At 51.2% G+C, this 16,639-nt stretch overlaps 1 protein-coding gene across 1 annotated transcript; it reads left to right on the top strand.

Annotated features, from left to right (window-relative positions):
* The first annotated feature begins 15,909 nt into the window (after nucleotides 1-15,909).
* Nucleotides 15,910-16,416, top strand: RNF224 (ring finger protein 224). Its single transcript, XM_038374997.1, has one exon. It carries the CDS (start codon nucleotides 15,910-15,912, stop codon nucleotides 16,414-16,416), a length of 507 nt encoding a protein of 168 aa, XP_038230925.1.
* The last annotated feature ends 223 nt before the right edge of the window (nucleotides 16,417-16,639 follow it).

The following is a 16,639-nucleotide window of genomic DNA, read 5'->3' as shown; positions in this document are numbered from 1 at the left end:
AGCCCCACCTCAGCCTGAGCGGCTTGCGCCTCACGTTCACTTTCACTTTAGCTCCAAGTCCCTAGGACCTGGAATGTGATCTGACCAGTCCCCTGCCCAGCCCTCAGCTGGCATCTGTCTGGGAGTGGGGGTTCCTGTTGTTCTGACACAGAGACTGCCACATCGCACCAAGCCCTCACCCGCTCCTGCCTCTGCTCCCCGCCCAGGCCAGCCCCCACCTGCTCCCTCCTTGACTTCGCCCCAGCCCAGCCCCTGCCTATTCCCCCCTCAACTGCCCCTCCCCCCACAGGCCAGCCTCCACCTACTCCCCCCTCAACTCCCCCCCAGCCCAGCCCCCACCCGCTCCCTGTTTTTTAGTTTTGTATTCAAGTAAATTACTAGTTTTAATGATCATTCATTGCAGTACAGTAGAACCTCAGCGTCCCAAACACCTCGGGAATGGAGGTTGGTTGTAACTCTGAAATGTTCGTAACTCTGAAAAAACGGCATGGTTCTTTCAAAATTTAACAACTAAACATTGACTTAATACAGCTTTGAAACTTTACTGTGCAGAAGAAAACTGCTGCTTTTAACCATCGTAATTTAAATGAAACAAGCACAGAAACAGCTTCCTTAGCTTGTCAAATCTTTTTTTTTTTTTTTTTAAAAACTTTCCCTTTTTTTATAATTTACATTACAACACAGCACTGGACTGTGTTTGATTTTTTCCTTTCTTTCTTTCTTTCTTTCTTTCTTTCTTTCTTTCTTTCTTTCTTTCTTTCTTTCTTTCTTTTTGAGCTCTGCTGCTGCCCAGTTGCGCATTTCTGGTCCAAGATGAGGACTGACCGGTTGGTTTGTAACTCTGTTGTTTTTATAGTTGCTGTATTTTTGAAGTTGTTCTGATTACTCATCAGTCTTTGAAGGGATTCTGTTTTTGTTTCATTTTCATAACTTCAATAATACAGCAAATACAGAAGTTAGTCATTTGTGCTAAAAACAAACATTGAAAGCAAGATGAACATTGTCTAGGTTGTTGCCTCCTTCCACATCTAGAACATTCTGTCATATAGTCGTATGTTTTAACTTTCACTCTGTTTTCCTCCATAGGCTTCTTTTTTGCCTTTCCTTATGAAAACTATATTCATATCAGTTTGTTTTCATTCTAGAGTATGCAGTCATTGTTGATTAAGTTCAGCAGTTTGGCAAATTCTCACTGCTTTTTCCAGATTTAGATCTAGCTCTTCTAACAGTCTTTTTCTTATGCTGCACCTTAGAGACTAACAAATTTATTAGAGCATAAGCTTTCGTGAGCTACAGCTCACTGGCTGTAGCTCACGAAAGCTTATGTTCTAATAAATTTGTTAGTCTCTAAGGTGCCACAAGTACTCCTTTTCTTTTTGCGAATACAGACTAACACGGCTGCTACTTTGAAACCTTTCTTATGCTGGTATCTTTTATACCCATCCAAATTTGATCTCTTATCCTTGACGCAGATTCTGGAAATTATATGTCTGACTTCTTATCTTTAGATCGTTAAAAATGATTCAGAAGTCTCTTCCTCCATTTGATTTCTTCAGTGAAACTGAAATCTTTCAAATATTTCTTTTCTTTTTGGTGATCAGTATTCCTCAGATTTTTTTAAGACAAACTCATAGTCAGATCATTCTCTAATATTAAGCTCAAATGAATTATAGAATGAAATTGCTTCAGTACTGGCAAAATGCAAAATTTTGTTCCCCTTCCTTATGAGTAGATACTGCTGCCCTCAGAAAATAAATCAAATTCCTGTTTAAATCTTTTCCAATTTTCTGCAGCATTTCTCCACATTTTTGTAGTTGTGAGAGCTCTTCATTGATCCATCTTATCTCATTCAAACTTGCTTTTCACGTTGGAGTAAATCTTACCTCACGGTTTTTTTGGTTTTTAAAATCTTTTTATCACTTCCCCCCCTCCTGGGAACGTGTGTTATTTCATATTCAAATAATCCATTAGTCTTAGTAATAATTCACTGCTAGTAACTTCGCAACAGTCTTTATTTGATACATACACAGTTAACACAGATACAGGTACAGAGCATCTTAGCTCCAGTCAATCTGTCCATCTAAGTAAAACCAGCAGCCTCCTCCCCCTGTCAGCTCCCACACCCTAGAGCAGGGGTGGCCAACCTGAGCCCGCACACTGGAAAGTTGGCTCCTGTAGCTCCAGCCCCGGAGTCGGTGCATATACAAGGAGCCGCATATTAACTTCTGAAGAGGCGCATGTGGCTCCGGAGCCACAGGTTGGCCACTCCTGCCCTAAAGAGTCTAGTGATTCTCTTAAAGCCACAGTAACACTGTGCTCCCCACTCGACTCCCTCTGGATCCCAGCCCCTGCCTGCTCCCTGTGTGACTCCTGCATTAGCAGCGATTACCAGGCTATGTCTGTGGCCTGAGACATCCCTTTCACAATATACTGAGGTCCAGTTTTGAAATGTAACATTTTATGTCCTTGAAATTCCACACGGAATTTTTCTGAGCTCCTCCACTGAGCTATTTGAGACAATAAAGTGTCTTGTCCTATTGCAGGTTCCTCAACCTCTGCTGGCTGCCAGACCTCCACTGCTCAACCTCAGTGCAAAGCCTAGCCCAATGGACCTTCATGGGCCGTGGAAGTGTTTCAGTGATGAACCGATGGTTGAAGTTCTGGAGAGGGCCAACAAGCAGGTCCAGTACCAGAACCAGAGGGATGTAGGACTAGAGCAAAGGCATGGAGGAAAGGCTGGGGCTTGCTGCACAGCTGGAGGACTGGGTTTCAGTGCGGGAGCAGGCACTTGCAGCATAGTTCTGGAACAGGAGTAATGGCAAAGGGAGAAGGACAGGGCTCAGCAGAGAGAACTGTTGGAGTGGCTTATCTCAGACATGAATCAGACGATGAACCAAAGGCAGGCCCTTTCAGAAAGCAGATGCTTGCTCACAAGTGCACTGTCCGGTACATGAACTTGGCAAAAATATGATTAGCATTGCTAAAACACAGGCACTCCTAAGTACAAGGTACTGGATATTCATGTAAACACACACCCTGAAGACGGTACAGGGACACACCGACCCCTCATCAGATAAAGTCAGGAAGGCAGAACAATGGAGGGGGATGTTTTGTTCAAACCAACATGTGCAAGGTGTAGGGTGGTAACTAGCTATGTCAGGAGGGTAACACGTAACTTGTTTGTATTGACATAGAAAAGAGAAATCATAGGGGAGCATCTCTGTCTGGCCTAGGGGGCAGTAGAAAGCCCCGCTGATGATGAAGCTGGTCCATTGTAACTGGCACATGTGTTAGTGTAGCTGTAGAATCATAGAATAGAATATCAGGGTTGGAAGGGACCTCAGGCGGTCATCTAATCCAACCACCTGCTCAAAGCAGGACCAATCCCAAACTAAATCATCCCAGCCAGGGCTTTGTCAAGCCTGACCTTGAAAACCTCTAAGGAAGGAGATTCCACCACCTCCCTAGGTAACCCATTCCAGTGCTTCATCACCCTCCTAGTGAAAAAGGTTTTTCTAATATCCAACTTAAACCTCCCCCACTGCAACTTGAGATCATTACTCCTTGTTCTGTCAAACATGTATGGGGCACTAGGACTCATACTTGGCCAAGCGTCTTTGCCACTGAACCGAGTCTGCAGGCTTTCTGGAAAATATCATCGAGGTCTGCAGGATCGGCTACCTGCGCAGCGCTGGGGCAACGCATGGAGCGAGCACACACGCACACCAACTGACACCACCCTCACTCCAGAAACAGCACAGAAAATTCCATGAGATCGGGCCCCATGAGCAGCTGGGCAGGACAACGTAGCCCCATAAAGTCTCCTGTCTTGACCCTGTCTCCTGCGGATGTCTCCACCCCGCACTCCTCGTGCCAAGTATGTGGAAAACAGGGACACAAGGGAAAGGAGAAAGGGGTGGGGGGACAGGGGACATGCAGCGAGAGGGGGTTTCTGTGCACTTGTTCATGCACTTTTATTTTTGTTTTGGAAAGGTTGGGATTGTAGCGACAGCTGGCCTGCCTGGCAATGGGTGACTGGTGCACTGTTTTAACACGTTTAAATATAAAGTTTTAAATGTCATCAAGAAAGTTTATTGGTGTCACTGCATTGCATCATCATTTGAAATAACTCAGCTAAACACATGATCAGGAAAATTAGGAATTAGCAAATGCTATTCCTCTATACTGTTAGGTACAGCAAGCCACACTTCAATCACTTACTTACATGAATCCATACTGTGAATCATTGCCCGCTGGAATCATAATTCATCGTCATTCACAACTATATTGCATGGCAGTCAAAGCCCCACCCTGCTCCAAGCACTGCATTTTACTTTTATTTTCTTGTATCCAATTCTGACTTTTGTGCCTCATTACTTGTAGTCACTTAAAATCTGTCTTCAGTAGTTAAACTTATTTTACTGTTTTATCTAGACCAATGTGTTTGGACTGAAGTATTTGGGAAACTCCATTTGGGATAACAAGATTGGTTCATATAATTTTCTGTTAATGAAATGATGGACTTTATATGAGCTTGTGTTGTCCAGGAGAGAGCTGGGCAGTAACACACCCACATTTCTGGGGAAAGCAGTGTAAAAGGCATCCCATGTTGGAGAGCTGAGGGGACACAGCTGTTCAATGGTCCAGATTGTACCCTGGGTAATGTCACAGTTACTACTTGCAGGGTGACACCAACACACTTCCAGACCTGTTCTATATACCAAGGCCTCTAACTGGGGAAACTTGAAGCTCTGTATAGCAGACATAGGCAACCTGTCATTTGGCCAGATTGGATTAGGACAGGGATTTTGACCATCAGTTAATTTATTGAAAATAACACCTTCCTCCCTTTTACAATGTTAAAGGAAAGGTTCAATGTGGAGATGAAGATGGAGTGGAAATATATCTAGCAGCGTAAATATGCCATCTTCCTTCTGCTTGGGCAGAAGCCCTGAGCTCCCCCTGCCCCGGTCTGGTAGGCGGAGAATGGAGGAGGCGTGGGGGGGCTTTGCAAGCCACACTTTAAGTGTAACAGAGCTGCATGCAGCTTGCGAGCCATGGTTGGGCAATCCCTGATATATATAATTAAATGTTTCAAATAACAAAGGTTAGGTAGCAAAGGGTTAATAGAAGTTTGTATGTAGTTTGTTATGTTTGTTTGTTTTTCTGTACATATATTTTTTTAAAATTTACAAAAAGTTCACAGGAAAAAAGAGAAACAGCCAATCTTGATTTAAGAAATTGCCAGTGGTGGAGAACTCACCATGACTCTGGGTAAATTGTTCCAGTGGGTAATTACCCTCCCTGTTAACTAGCTATTTTCCTGTGGAAAATATTGATTTTGCAGGCATACCATTTGCTGACAGAATGCTCCTAGTCACCTCCACTGGGTGGTTCTGGAGCGTGTTAGTACAGTCTGTGGTGTCCAGTTCCTCTCCCAGCACCACATGGTCCAGCTCACCTCGCTCTGCTGGTAAGTTCCTCAGATTGGTGTTCAGTCATTCTGGCACCAGCCCTTTGGTGCCAATCTGGGGGCGGGGGTGGGGGGAGAGGAGACTTAAAGCTGCTATAAGTGGGTAGAGGAGGATTCCCCTCACATGGGGTAATCCCCTGGTAGCTTAAAGACAGTGTAGCTGGCTCTATCCCAGCCCTTGGCACAAAGGCTGGCTCAGGAGCATACTTGGGGAGTGGGAGGCATTGTGTTCTCTAGAAATGCCTGCCATTGTAATAGCCCCAAGGCTGCTGTAGGTTTACAAGGGGGACCTCTGAAATCCATCTTTTCCCAGGATGGAGGGAGGTGGCCTTAAGCCATCTTTGTCCATGCCCCCACCATGCACCATGCAGAAGTCTGGTGCACCTGGGCCTTATAATTTTTATTTCTGGCTTAATTCTCTTTTGTCTGGCCCCAGACTACTTCCCTGAATGATTCCCCCCACGCCCGTCCCTGCTCTTATTCAACCCTTTACCCTCAGACGCCCAGGGCCTGCTGTGTCGCTGCTTTCCATCTCTAGCATATCCCTGAGGGCTCCATTGGCTTCCCTAGCTCCTGGTTTGAATAATCCCCCACAGCCTGTTTATAGTCTGTGCCAACAGCCTGGTGCACCTCTGCTTACTATGGTGCCTGTCCCTTCCCTCCAAAAGTTCCCCAGTGCCTTATAAATTCAACCCCTCCCCTTTACACTGTCTTCTTACCCTCACATTGAGACCCTGGGGTTCCCCCACCCCAGTTGCCCCACGGCATTTCAGAGAAAGCTCCCAGATGCTCTTGTCTAGTGCTCTCCAGGTACTTCTAGGCCCACTGTCCTGTGCCCTCCCACATCACTGGCACTGCTATGAACTGTGGCACTGGCTTCTGCTAGCATTCCCCACAAGGGTCTCTTGAGACCCATCACCTTGCACACTGTGGGTGTTGGCATCCTTTCATCTGTGAGAGACGATGGGAATTGCAGCCTAGGATGTAGATGGTTTGCAATGTCTCATGTGACCGAATAGGCCAATCTGAGATTTGCATGATCTTTGGCAGTTGCTGCAAATGTATCTATCTTGGTTGGGAGCTGCTTGCTTCCTATGGGCTCTTTTCTCTTCAAGCTGTATGAGGCAGCTCCTGTCACGGACTTTGATACCCTGGTGGAGATGATGGTGCCACTTGTTACAATCACTTGCCTTGATCAGGATCAATTCCAAATTCCTTCATATCTCGCTTGCACCTGAAAAACTTGGGATGCCCTGTTGTACTTGTTCCCTCTGATTAGCTCTAGGGTGACCAGACAGCAACTGTGAAAAATGGGAGGGGGGCGGGGGGTAATAGGCACCTATATAAGAAAAAGTCCCCAAAATGGGACTGTCTCTATAAAAACGAGACATCTGGTCACCCTAGATAGCTCCCCATATAGCATCTCCTTGGGTATGTGTCAGTCTTCCAACCTACTCAGATGGCCCAGCCAGTGCAGTCATCTTTGCTTGAGAAGGCTGTAACCCTTGGTAAATTTGCCCTTTGAAGAACCTCTGCGTTGGTGGCTTTATCCTGCCATTTGGTGTTGAGTATGCGGCATAAACAACGTAGGTGGAAACTGTTCAGCCTTTTCTCCTGATGAGCATAAGTTGTCCATGTTTCCCCACCACTCTTGAGAGTGCTGAGGATGCAGGATTGGCACACTAGCATTTTGGTCTTGATGGTAAGCATTGAGTTGTTCCATGCTCTTTTAGTTAGTCAGCAAAAGGTGGTGGCAGCCTTTCCAATGGGAACATTTAGTTCTTCATCCAGTGAGAGGCTGGTGGTCACTGTAGAACCTAAATAGCTGAACTTCGGACTACTTCTTGCTGGTTTGCATTTAAGGTGATTGAAGGATCTCATGGACCCCTGTCCTAATACAACTGTTTTCTTAATGCTGATGGTGAGAGCAAATGCCTGACAAGGACTTGAAAGACAGTCCATGAGCTCTTGTAATAGATCTTCATCGTCGACTATGAGTGCAGCATCATCAGCGAATAGAAGTTCCCTGGTTAGCACCTTTTTGACTTTGGTCTTTGACTTAAGTCGGGACAGGTTGAAGAGTTTCCAAATTAGAGTTAGCTTAAGTTTTGTTAAGGAAATATAGAAAGGCCCTGACTAGAAAGTAGAAGGAAAGGCCTGAAAATCATGAAAAGAAAAGGAGTACTTGTGGCACCTTAGAGACTAACAAATTTATTTGAGCATAAGCTTTCGTGAGCTACAGCTCACTTCATCGGATGCATTTGGTGGAAAATACAGAGGGGAGACTGGGAATGGATGAGTCATTACACAAAGTAAAACTATTTCCCCATGTTATTTCTCCCCCCCACCCCAGCCCCCACTGTTCCTCTGATATTCTTGTTAACTGCTGGAAATAGCCTACCTTGCTTGTCACCATGAAAGGTTTTCCTCCTTTCCGCCCCCTGCTGCTGGTGATGGCTTATCTTAAGTGATCACTCTCCTTACAGTGTGTATGATAAAACCCATTGTTTCATGTTCTCTTTGTGTGTATATCAATCTCCCTTCTGTATTTTCCACCAAATGCATCCGATGAAGTGAGCTGTAGCTCACGAAAGCTTATGCTCAAATAAATGTGTTAGTCTCTAAGGTGCCACAAGTACTCCTTTTCTTTTTGCGAATACAGACTAACACGGCTGCTACTCTGAAACCTGAAAATCATGAGTGATTGATAAGGCCAGAAGGAATGAAGTAGGGAGAACGTCTGGTTCAAAGAATAATTAATGAAACAAAGGGAAGTTCTAAAAAGAAGGCCTCTGAGAGGGGTCATTGCAGATGGCTTTAAGACACAAAGAATCTGTCTTAAAATAAGCCAGCATGGCCCTTCCCACCCCATATACCAGCGTTATCTCAAAAAGTAGAGCCTATGTGAACCCAGAGCCAAAGCAAAACTTGGTCAACAAGAGGAGGGAAGAGATAGGGAGGAAAGGCCTTGGGAGAAATGAGGTTGTAAATCTCATCTGGATTAAGACTGGAAATAAGGGTGAGCGATCATAAAACAGGTGTTTCACAGAAGTCAGTAACTGGCAATGACATCACTTGTTTGTTAAAGCTTATACAAAAATGAACTCTCAATGAGTTCATTGCTAATACCTGCCTGACCACCCTGGGGCCGGACCAGTATGGGCTGAAGCGCCCCTGGTTTAGCCTGTTTGTAAGTCTCTTGAGCAAATGCTTATCAGTGTTCTGTTACTGTTTGGGTGTAGTACATTGCTTATTATTTAGGCTTTTTAGGCATGGTTAGAGCAAATGTATAAATACCATTTGGCACTGGGATTTAATAAAAGAATTTATGGTGAAATTAGTGTTGCGGTAATAGCCTGCAAAATAGTAGTAATTCCAACACACCCACTATGCCAGTCGCCAAAGATTCTCATAGCCAGCACAGGACCAAGATCGCTGTGTCTAATGACACAATCCCCTGCCTCCAGGGGACATCTCCTTTACGCTACCATGGAGCGTCCTCCTTGGTATGACCAGGACTCCTAAGCAACATCCAAACTGCAGGACTCCTGGAGCCATTTGGTACAGAGTGGATGTTCAAGAGCTGGCTCTGCTTAGCATAGGTCCGTTTGAAGCACAGGCCTCCTTGCTGAGGGGGAAGCTCCTGCATTGAAGCTGACTGTGTTAACTACATGAGGTTGTGCCTGCTGCATAACATGTATCCTGTGGCTGCCGGCTGGCACTTAAGATCTGTCGTGTGAGCAGAGTCTTGCATTCACATGTGTAAAGCTGATTTTCTAAACATTTCCTTACCCAGGTAAAGCTCAGGGCATCTTACAAATTGCTTCTTTCACTAATGAGATCTCTGAGCTTGGGGAGAGTTGGGTATTAAATCCTCCCAGGAAGTCAGGAAGGGGAGGGTGTTATTGGATTTCGGAGGCCATTGTTTGCCAGGGCTCTTGTAACCCAACCTAGCTGGGTTGGCTTCCCTCTGGTAGACACAATAGCGCGCCTGTCCCTGAAACGTGAACCCAAGATAATTACCAAAGTGAGGAGCAGCAGCTGGGATCTTCATGAAGACGCTCCCTGAAGAGTCACACATACGCCTGGGCCCTCCACTGCTCCTCCTGAGAGACTGCAGCCCCCCGGCACTGCGCAGCCCTCTCACTGCCTTGCTGAGCTCTGCCAGAGGTGACAGCGCCGCCGGGACAGGTAGGAATGTAGCATTCCACTCAGGCTGGAGAAGGGTATCAGGCAACCAGTCGCACCAGCGCCCCACATGCCACTGGCGGTCACCTCCCTGGACTGCGTGATGGGAACTGGTTCGTGTCTGAGGCCCAGAAGATGCTCCCAAAATGCCCCCCAGTATGGTATGGTACAGCAGGGCACTCAGCTGAGCACCCTCTCCATAGCCCCTTCTCCTTTCCTGTCAGGACTCGAATCATTGGCAGCCGCAGAGGGCTCCGGGCTGCACGGCTCTGCCAGGCAACCCGAGCTGCATGGCTCTCTCCTCCCCATGCCCTGCAAACTCCTGGCCTCTGTCCTGGGTTGGGGGAATCAGGTGGCTCCTGATCTAGTCTGGCCAGTGCCTAATGCAGGGTTCAGAGGGGCTGGCAGCCCCTCGCTCTGTCTTGCCCCCCCAAGCTGCACTGCAAATGTAAGATTCCCAAGGGTGCAGATCCCATGCAGGATGTCACAAAAACAAGACCCTTTCTTTATTCAGTAGGGAGCAGTCAGTCCCAAAGCCCTCGGTAGTGGGGAGCAGCCGGAGCTCAGCAGGAAAGGGAGCATGTCTCACTGGGCTCTCTCCAGGTTTCCTATCTCCCCTCCCATTCCCCATCACCTGCCCTCATGTCCATTTTCTCCTTCCCCAGCTGCTCCTGCCTCCCTTTTCCCCTCACCCAGCCCCGCCTCCCCTCCTGTTCTCCTCCCACAACCCCACCTGCCCTCCCATCCACCCTTGCCCAGCATCCTGCCTCCCCTCCCCTCCCATTTCCCCTCCCCTGACCCCACCTCCCTTCCCATTTGCCCTCCCCCAGACTCTTGTTTCCCCCAACTCCTTTTTCCAAATCCTTTATGAATATGTTGAACAGCATGGGTCCCAGCACAGATCCTTGGCGGACCTTACTGCTTTCCACTGTGAAAATGACCATTTATTCCTACCCTTTGTTTCCTGTCTTTTAACCAGTTACTGATCCATGAGAGGACCTTCCTTCTTATCCCAGGACAGCTTCCTTTGCTTAAGAGCCTTTGGTAAGGGGCTTTGTCAAAGGCTTCCTGAAAGTCCAGGTATACTATATCCACTGGATCACCTTTGTACACAAGCTTGTAGGCACCCCCATAGAATTATAAGAGATTGGTCAGGCCTGATTTCCCTTTACAAAAGCTGTATCATGTTCATCTATGTGTATGATAAGTCTTTTCTTCCATATAGTTTTAACCAATTTGTCTGGTACTGAAGTTAGGCTTAACAGCCTGTAATTGCCAGGATCCTCTCTGGAGCTTTTTAAAAAATAGGTGTTACATTAGCTATCCCCTAGTCATTTGGGACAGAGGCTGATTTAAATGATAGGTTACATACCACAGTTAGTAATTCTGACATTTTGTATTTGAGTTCCTTCAGAACTCTTGGGTGAAAACCATCTGGTCCTGGTGATTTATTATTGTTTAATTTATCAGTTTGCTTCAAAACTTCTTCTACTGACACCTCAATCTGGAACAGTTCCTCAGATTTAGCTGGGGATTGGTCCTGCTTTGAGCAGGGGGTTGGACTAGATGACCTCCTGAGGTCCCTTCCAACCCTGATAGCCTATGATTCTATGATTTGTCCCCTAAAAGAAATGGCTCAGATGTGGGAATCTCCCTCACATCCTCTGCAGTTAAGACTGAGGGAAAGAATTCATTTAGCTTTTCTGCAATGGCCTTATCTTCCTTGAGCGCTCCTTTGTCCACTGATTGTTTGGCAGGCTTCCTGCTTCTGATGTACTTACATTTTTTTTTTTGCTGTCAGTTTTTGTACATTTTGCTAGTTGCTCTTCAAATTATTTTTTGGCCTGCCTAATTATACTTTCATGCTTGATTTGCCAGAGTTTTTGCTTCTTTCTATTTTCCTCCATAGATGTGACTTCCAATTTTTAAAAGATGCCTTTTTGTCTCTAACTGCATCTGTTCTTTTTAATTTCTGTTTAACTAGCTTCAGTGATGAGCTGCCGAAATTTTAACAACAGGTTCCCTATAAAAAGTTGTGATTTAAGGGATGTGCCCCAGTATGTATTTTTTGTACATCTGTATTTTCCCAGGAGGAATTTAAAAATTTTAAAATTCCTCCTGGACAGCGATTTAAGAACCAAAAAACCTGACCTGTCCGTGAAAATACGGATGTATGTTAACTCTGCCTAAAGTTCTTTCTTAAAAAGATGGGCCTGAACTAGAAATGAGCTCCGTTTCACATGTGTGGGTCCCCATCACTCCCCTGGGGTGTGCTAGGGTGACCAGATGTCCCGATTTTATAGGGACAGTCCTGATTTTGGGGTCTTTTTCTTATATAGGCTCCTATTACCCCCCACCCCCATCCTGATTTTTCACACTTGCTGTCTGGTCACCCTAGGGTGTGCACATGTGGGTCCCAGCTGCTCCCTGCCCCCCTCATTGAAGCAGGTGTGCAGGGTTACTGCCCTGGGAACTGCAGGGCACCAGTGGATGTGGGGCCAGCTGCAGACAGTGGCGTGGGGCAGGGCTAGCTGGAGGCAGGGGGTATGGAGCTGGATGCGGGCAGGGCAGGGGGTGCGGAGCTGGCTGGAGACAGGAGAGTGCGGGGCTGGCTGGAGGCAAGGGGGTGTGGGGCTGGCTGGAGGCAGAGCAGGGGTTGACTGCAGATAGGGGCTGGCTGCAGGCAGGGAACGGGGGTGGGGCAGGGCTGGCTGGAGACAGGGGCTGGCTGTGGGCAGGGCAGGGTGTGTGTGCGGCAGGGGCTGGTTGTGGGCAGGGGGTGCGGGGCTGGCTGGAGACAAGGGCTGGCTGCAGGCAGGGGGTGCGGGGCTGGCTGTGGGCAGGGCAGGGGGTGCGGGGGTGGCTGGAGGCAGGGCAGGGGGTGCGGGGTGCGGCGTGGGTGCGGGGGTGGCTGTGGGCAGGGGCTGGCTGGGGGCAGGGGGTGCAGGGGTTGGCTGGAGACGGGGGCTGGCTGTGGGCAGGGCAGGGGGTGCGGGGGTGGCTGGAGGCAGGGGGTGGCTGGAGGCAGGGCAGGGGGTGCAGGGTGGCTGTGGGCAGGGGGTGCGGGGGTGGCTGGAGACGGGGCTGGAGGCAGGGCAGGGGGTGCGGGGTGGCTGGAGGCAGGGCAGGGGGTGCGGGGTGGCTGGAGATGGGGGCTGGCTGTGGGCAGGGCAGGGGGTGCGGGGGTGGCTGGAGACGGGCTGGCTGTGGGCAGGGCAGGGGGTGCGGGGGTGGCTGGAGACAGGGGCTGGAGGCAGGGCAGGGGGTGCGGGGGTGGCTGGAGATGGGGGCTGGCTGTGGGCAGGGCAGGGGGTGCGGGGGTGGCTGGAGACGGGCTGGCTGTGGGCAGGGCAGGGGGTGCGGGGGTGGCTGGAGACAGGGGCTGGAGGCAGGGCAGGGGGTGCGGGGTACAGCAGGAGGTGCAGGGGTGGCTGTGGGCAGGGGGTGTGCGGGTGGCTGGAGATGGGGGCTGGAGGCAGGGCAGGGGGTGTGGGATGGCTGGAGATGGGGGCTGGCTGTGGGCAGGGCAGGGAGTGCGGGGGTGGCTGGAGACAGGAGCTGGAGGCAGGGCAGAGGGTGCGGGGTGCAGCAGGGGGTGCAGGGGTGGCTGTGGGCAGAGGGTGTGGGGGTGGCTGGAGGCAGGGCAGAGGGCGCGGGGGTGGCTGTGGGCAGGGGGTGTGGGGGTGGCTGGAGATGGGGGCTGGAGGCAGGGCAGGGGGTGCTGGGTGGCTGTGGGCAGGGGGTGCGGGGGTGGCTGGAGGCAGGGGGTGGCTGGAGGCAGGGCAGGGAGTGCAGGGTGGCTGTGGGCAGGGGGTGCGGGGGTGGCTGGAGACGGGGGCTGGAGGCAGGGCAGGGGGTGCGGGGTGGCTGGAGATGGGGGCTGGCTGTGGGCAGAGCAGAGGGTGCGGGGGTGGCTGGAGACAGGGGCTGGAGGCAGGGCAGGGGGTGCGGGGTGCAGCAGGGGGTGCGGGGGTGGCTGTGGGCAGGGGGTGTGGGGGTGGCTGGAGGCAGGGCAGAGGGCGCGGGGGTGGCTGTGGGCAGGGGCTGTGGGGGTGGCTGGAGATGGGGGCTGGAGGCAGGGCAGGGGGTGCGGAGGTGTCTGTGGGCAGGGGGTTGGGGTGGCTGGAGATGGGGGCTGGAGGCAGGGCAGGGGGTGCAGGGTGGCTGTGGGCAGGGCGTGCGGCAGGGGGTGCGGGGGTGGCTGGAGGCAGGGCAGGGGGTGCAGGGTGCAGCAGGGGGTGCGGGGTGGCTGTGGGCAGGGAGTGCGGGGTTGGCTGGAGACGGGGGCTGGAGGCAGGGCAGGGGGTGCGGGGTGCGGCAGGGGGTGCGGGGGTGGCTGTGGGCAGGGAGTGCGGGGTTGGCTGGAGACAGGGGCTGGAGGCAGGGCAGGGGGTGCGGGGTGGCTGTGGGCAGGGGGCTGGAGGCAGGGCAGGGGGTGCGGGGTGGCTGTGGGCAGGGGGCTGGAGGCAGGGCAGGGGGTGCGGCAGGGGGTGCAGGAGTGGCTGGAGATGGGGGCTGGAGGCAGGGCAGGGGGTGCAGGGTGGCTGTGGGCAGGGGGTGCGGCAGGGGGTGCAGGGGTGGCTGGAGGCAGGGCAGGGGGTGCGGGGTGCAGCAGGGGGTGCGGGGGTGGCTGTGGGCAGGGGCTGGCTGGGGGCAGGGTGCTGGGTGCTCACAGGGAGAGCAGCAGGATGCAGCCCAGGCCCAGCAGAGCAGCCGGGGACCCACCAGGCAGCAGCCCCAGGGCCAGGGGTTGGGGGAGCAGCAGCAGCAGCACCAGGGCTTGTGCCCAGGGCCAGGGGCAGCCCACATGGCTCCTGCAGCGCAGCGCCCCCTGGGTCCGGAGGAGGAATTACATCACTTCCCGGCGGAGCCCATCCAAGCCTCAGCGGCCCCTGCAGGGAACCGGGTTAACAACCGGTTCTAAAACTGCTTCAAAATTTAACAACCGGTTCACATGAGCCGATGCGAACTGGCCCCAGCTCACCACTGACTAGCTTCCCGTTTTTGTGTCATTCCCCTTTTTGAAGTAAAATGTTACTGTGGTGGGTTTCATTGGTATTTTCCCCACTACAAAAATGTTAAATCTAATTACATTATGGTCACTATTACCTAGTGATTCAGCCATGTTCACCTCTGGGACAAGAACCTATGTGCCACTTAGGACTAAATCAAGAATTGCCTCTCTCCTTGTGGGTTCCAGGACCAGGTGATCCAAGAAGCAGTCATTGATGGTGTCTAAACATTGTATCCTTGTATCCCATCCTGAGGTGACATGTTCCCAGTCAATATGGAGATATCCCCCATTATTACTGGGTTTTCTGTCCTTGTAGCCTCATTAATCTCTCTGAGCACTTCAGTCACCATCACCATCCTGATCAGCTGTTCGGCAGTGTTTCTCTACTGCTATCCTCCTGTTATTCAAGCAGAGAATTTCTGTCCACAGTGATTTGATAGTACAATTTTTACTATATTTGATTCTATGCTTTCTTTCACATATAGTGCCCCTCCCCCACCCGTGTGACCCACTCTATCATTCCTATGTATTTTGTGTCCTGGCATTACCATGTCTCATCGATTGTCATCATTCCACCAAGTTTCTACAATGCCTGTTATAGCAATATCCTCATTTAATACCAGGCACTCAAGTTGACCCATCCTAGTATTTGACTTCTAGCATTTGTATACAAGCACTTATTAAATTTGTCAATTTTTAGGTGTCTGCCTTCATGTGATGTCATTGAATGGGATTCCTTTTCATTTGATTCCCCTCACTTGACCTCCCATCTCCCCTCCCATTTCTCCTCCCTCGCTGCACCTCCCCTCCTGTCCCCCCCCATCTGGCCTTGCTTTTCTCCAGAGATGGCTGTGCAGCCCCTACCAGCCTCTAGCACCTGTGTCCTTCCCCCCCACATGCTGCTCTGCCCTCGGGTGCCCCTTTCTCCCCCATACAGATGTTTCTCCCCTGCTGGGACACCTCCCCCCACCCGCACGCCCTGGCCATAAGGCCTGTGTTCTTCGCCCTGTCTGCCTTGGATTTCCCGTGTGACGGGCTGGCAGCTTCTGCCCCGAAGCAGCAGTTTTCTCCTCCACTCCATTATTTGCATAGCCCTCAGGGAGGCAGCCTGGGTCCGGGCCCTTCACTGCCCTGAGCCCATCACAGCCGCTGCACCTGTGCACAGGCTGCTCCCTGCAGCCTGAAGCCCATTCCCAAGTCTCTGACGGGCCCCTCTCTCCTGCCCCTCCCCAGTATGTCTCAGACCCTGGGCAGGGACGGCGCAGAGGACATGGAGCTTGGAGCCGAGGCTGATTCCCTCCCTACCAGCCGAGGCAGCCATAAGATCGACTGCATCATCTGCTATTCCTCCTACAATCTGTCCAGCAGGCTCCCGCGCCGGCTCTACTGTGGCCACACCTTCTGCCAGGCCTGCATCAAGCGCCTTGATGCCATAGCCAATGGACAGCGGTGGATCCCCTGCCCGCAATGCCGCCAGAGCACACCTACACCCCGCGGAGGCGTCACCATGCTCGACCTGGACCTGGCAGTATTCCTAGCAGTGAAGTCTGAGAAGGAGCAGCCCCAGGTGGCTGACAGGCCCGAGGCCGACTCAGTCTTCAAAGCATCCTCCAAAGAGAAGCCAGTCACACAGCAGCCCTTGGGGCTCTGCCAAGAGACAGTGCCCCAGCCACAGTTTCCCCGAAGCAGCTGCTGCGGACAGTGCCTGTGCTGTGGGGCTATGGCTGACTTTGAGGGCTAAGCAGGTTGTTCCCAGGGCCAGGCTGGGGATGGGCTGCCAAGTTTGGAAGGTGTGAAGAGAATCCCTAACTTAGTTGGGCAGAGAGCGATTGCAGGGAGGACCAGATTGGGTCTCTGAGCCACGCCTCACAGAGTGCAGGCGCTCCTCTCCAGGCCACACCTGGGCAGCAAGCCCTGCTGCCTGAGCTATCTGTAGGGTTTACAGCTCCCCCAGCACTGCCTCA

Source organism: Dermochelys coriacea, chromosome 16, assembly GCF_009764565.3.
Source record: "Dermochelys coriacea isolate rDerCor1 chromosome 16, rDerCor1.pri.v4, whole genome shotgun sequence".
In the NCBI taxonomy this organism is placed as follows: domain Eukaryota; kingdom Metazoa; phylum Chordata; order Testudines; family Dermochelyidae; genus Dermochelys; species Dermochelys coriacea.
The sequence above is the reverse complement of the archived record's forward strand: the minus strand, read 5'-3'. Positions and strand labels throughout refer to the sequence as shown.

Coding starts and splice junctions, on each gene's coding strand:
- RNF224 (XM_038374997.1), top strand. CDS start 15,910: ATGTCTCAGACCCTGGGCAGGGACGGCGCAGAGGACATGGAGCTTGGA.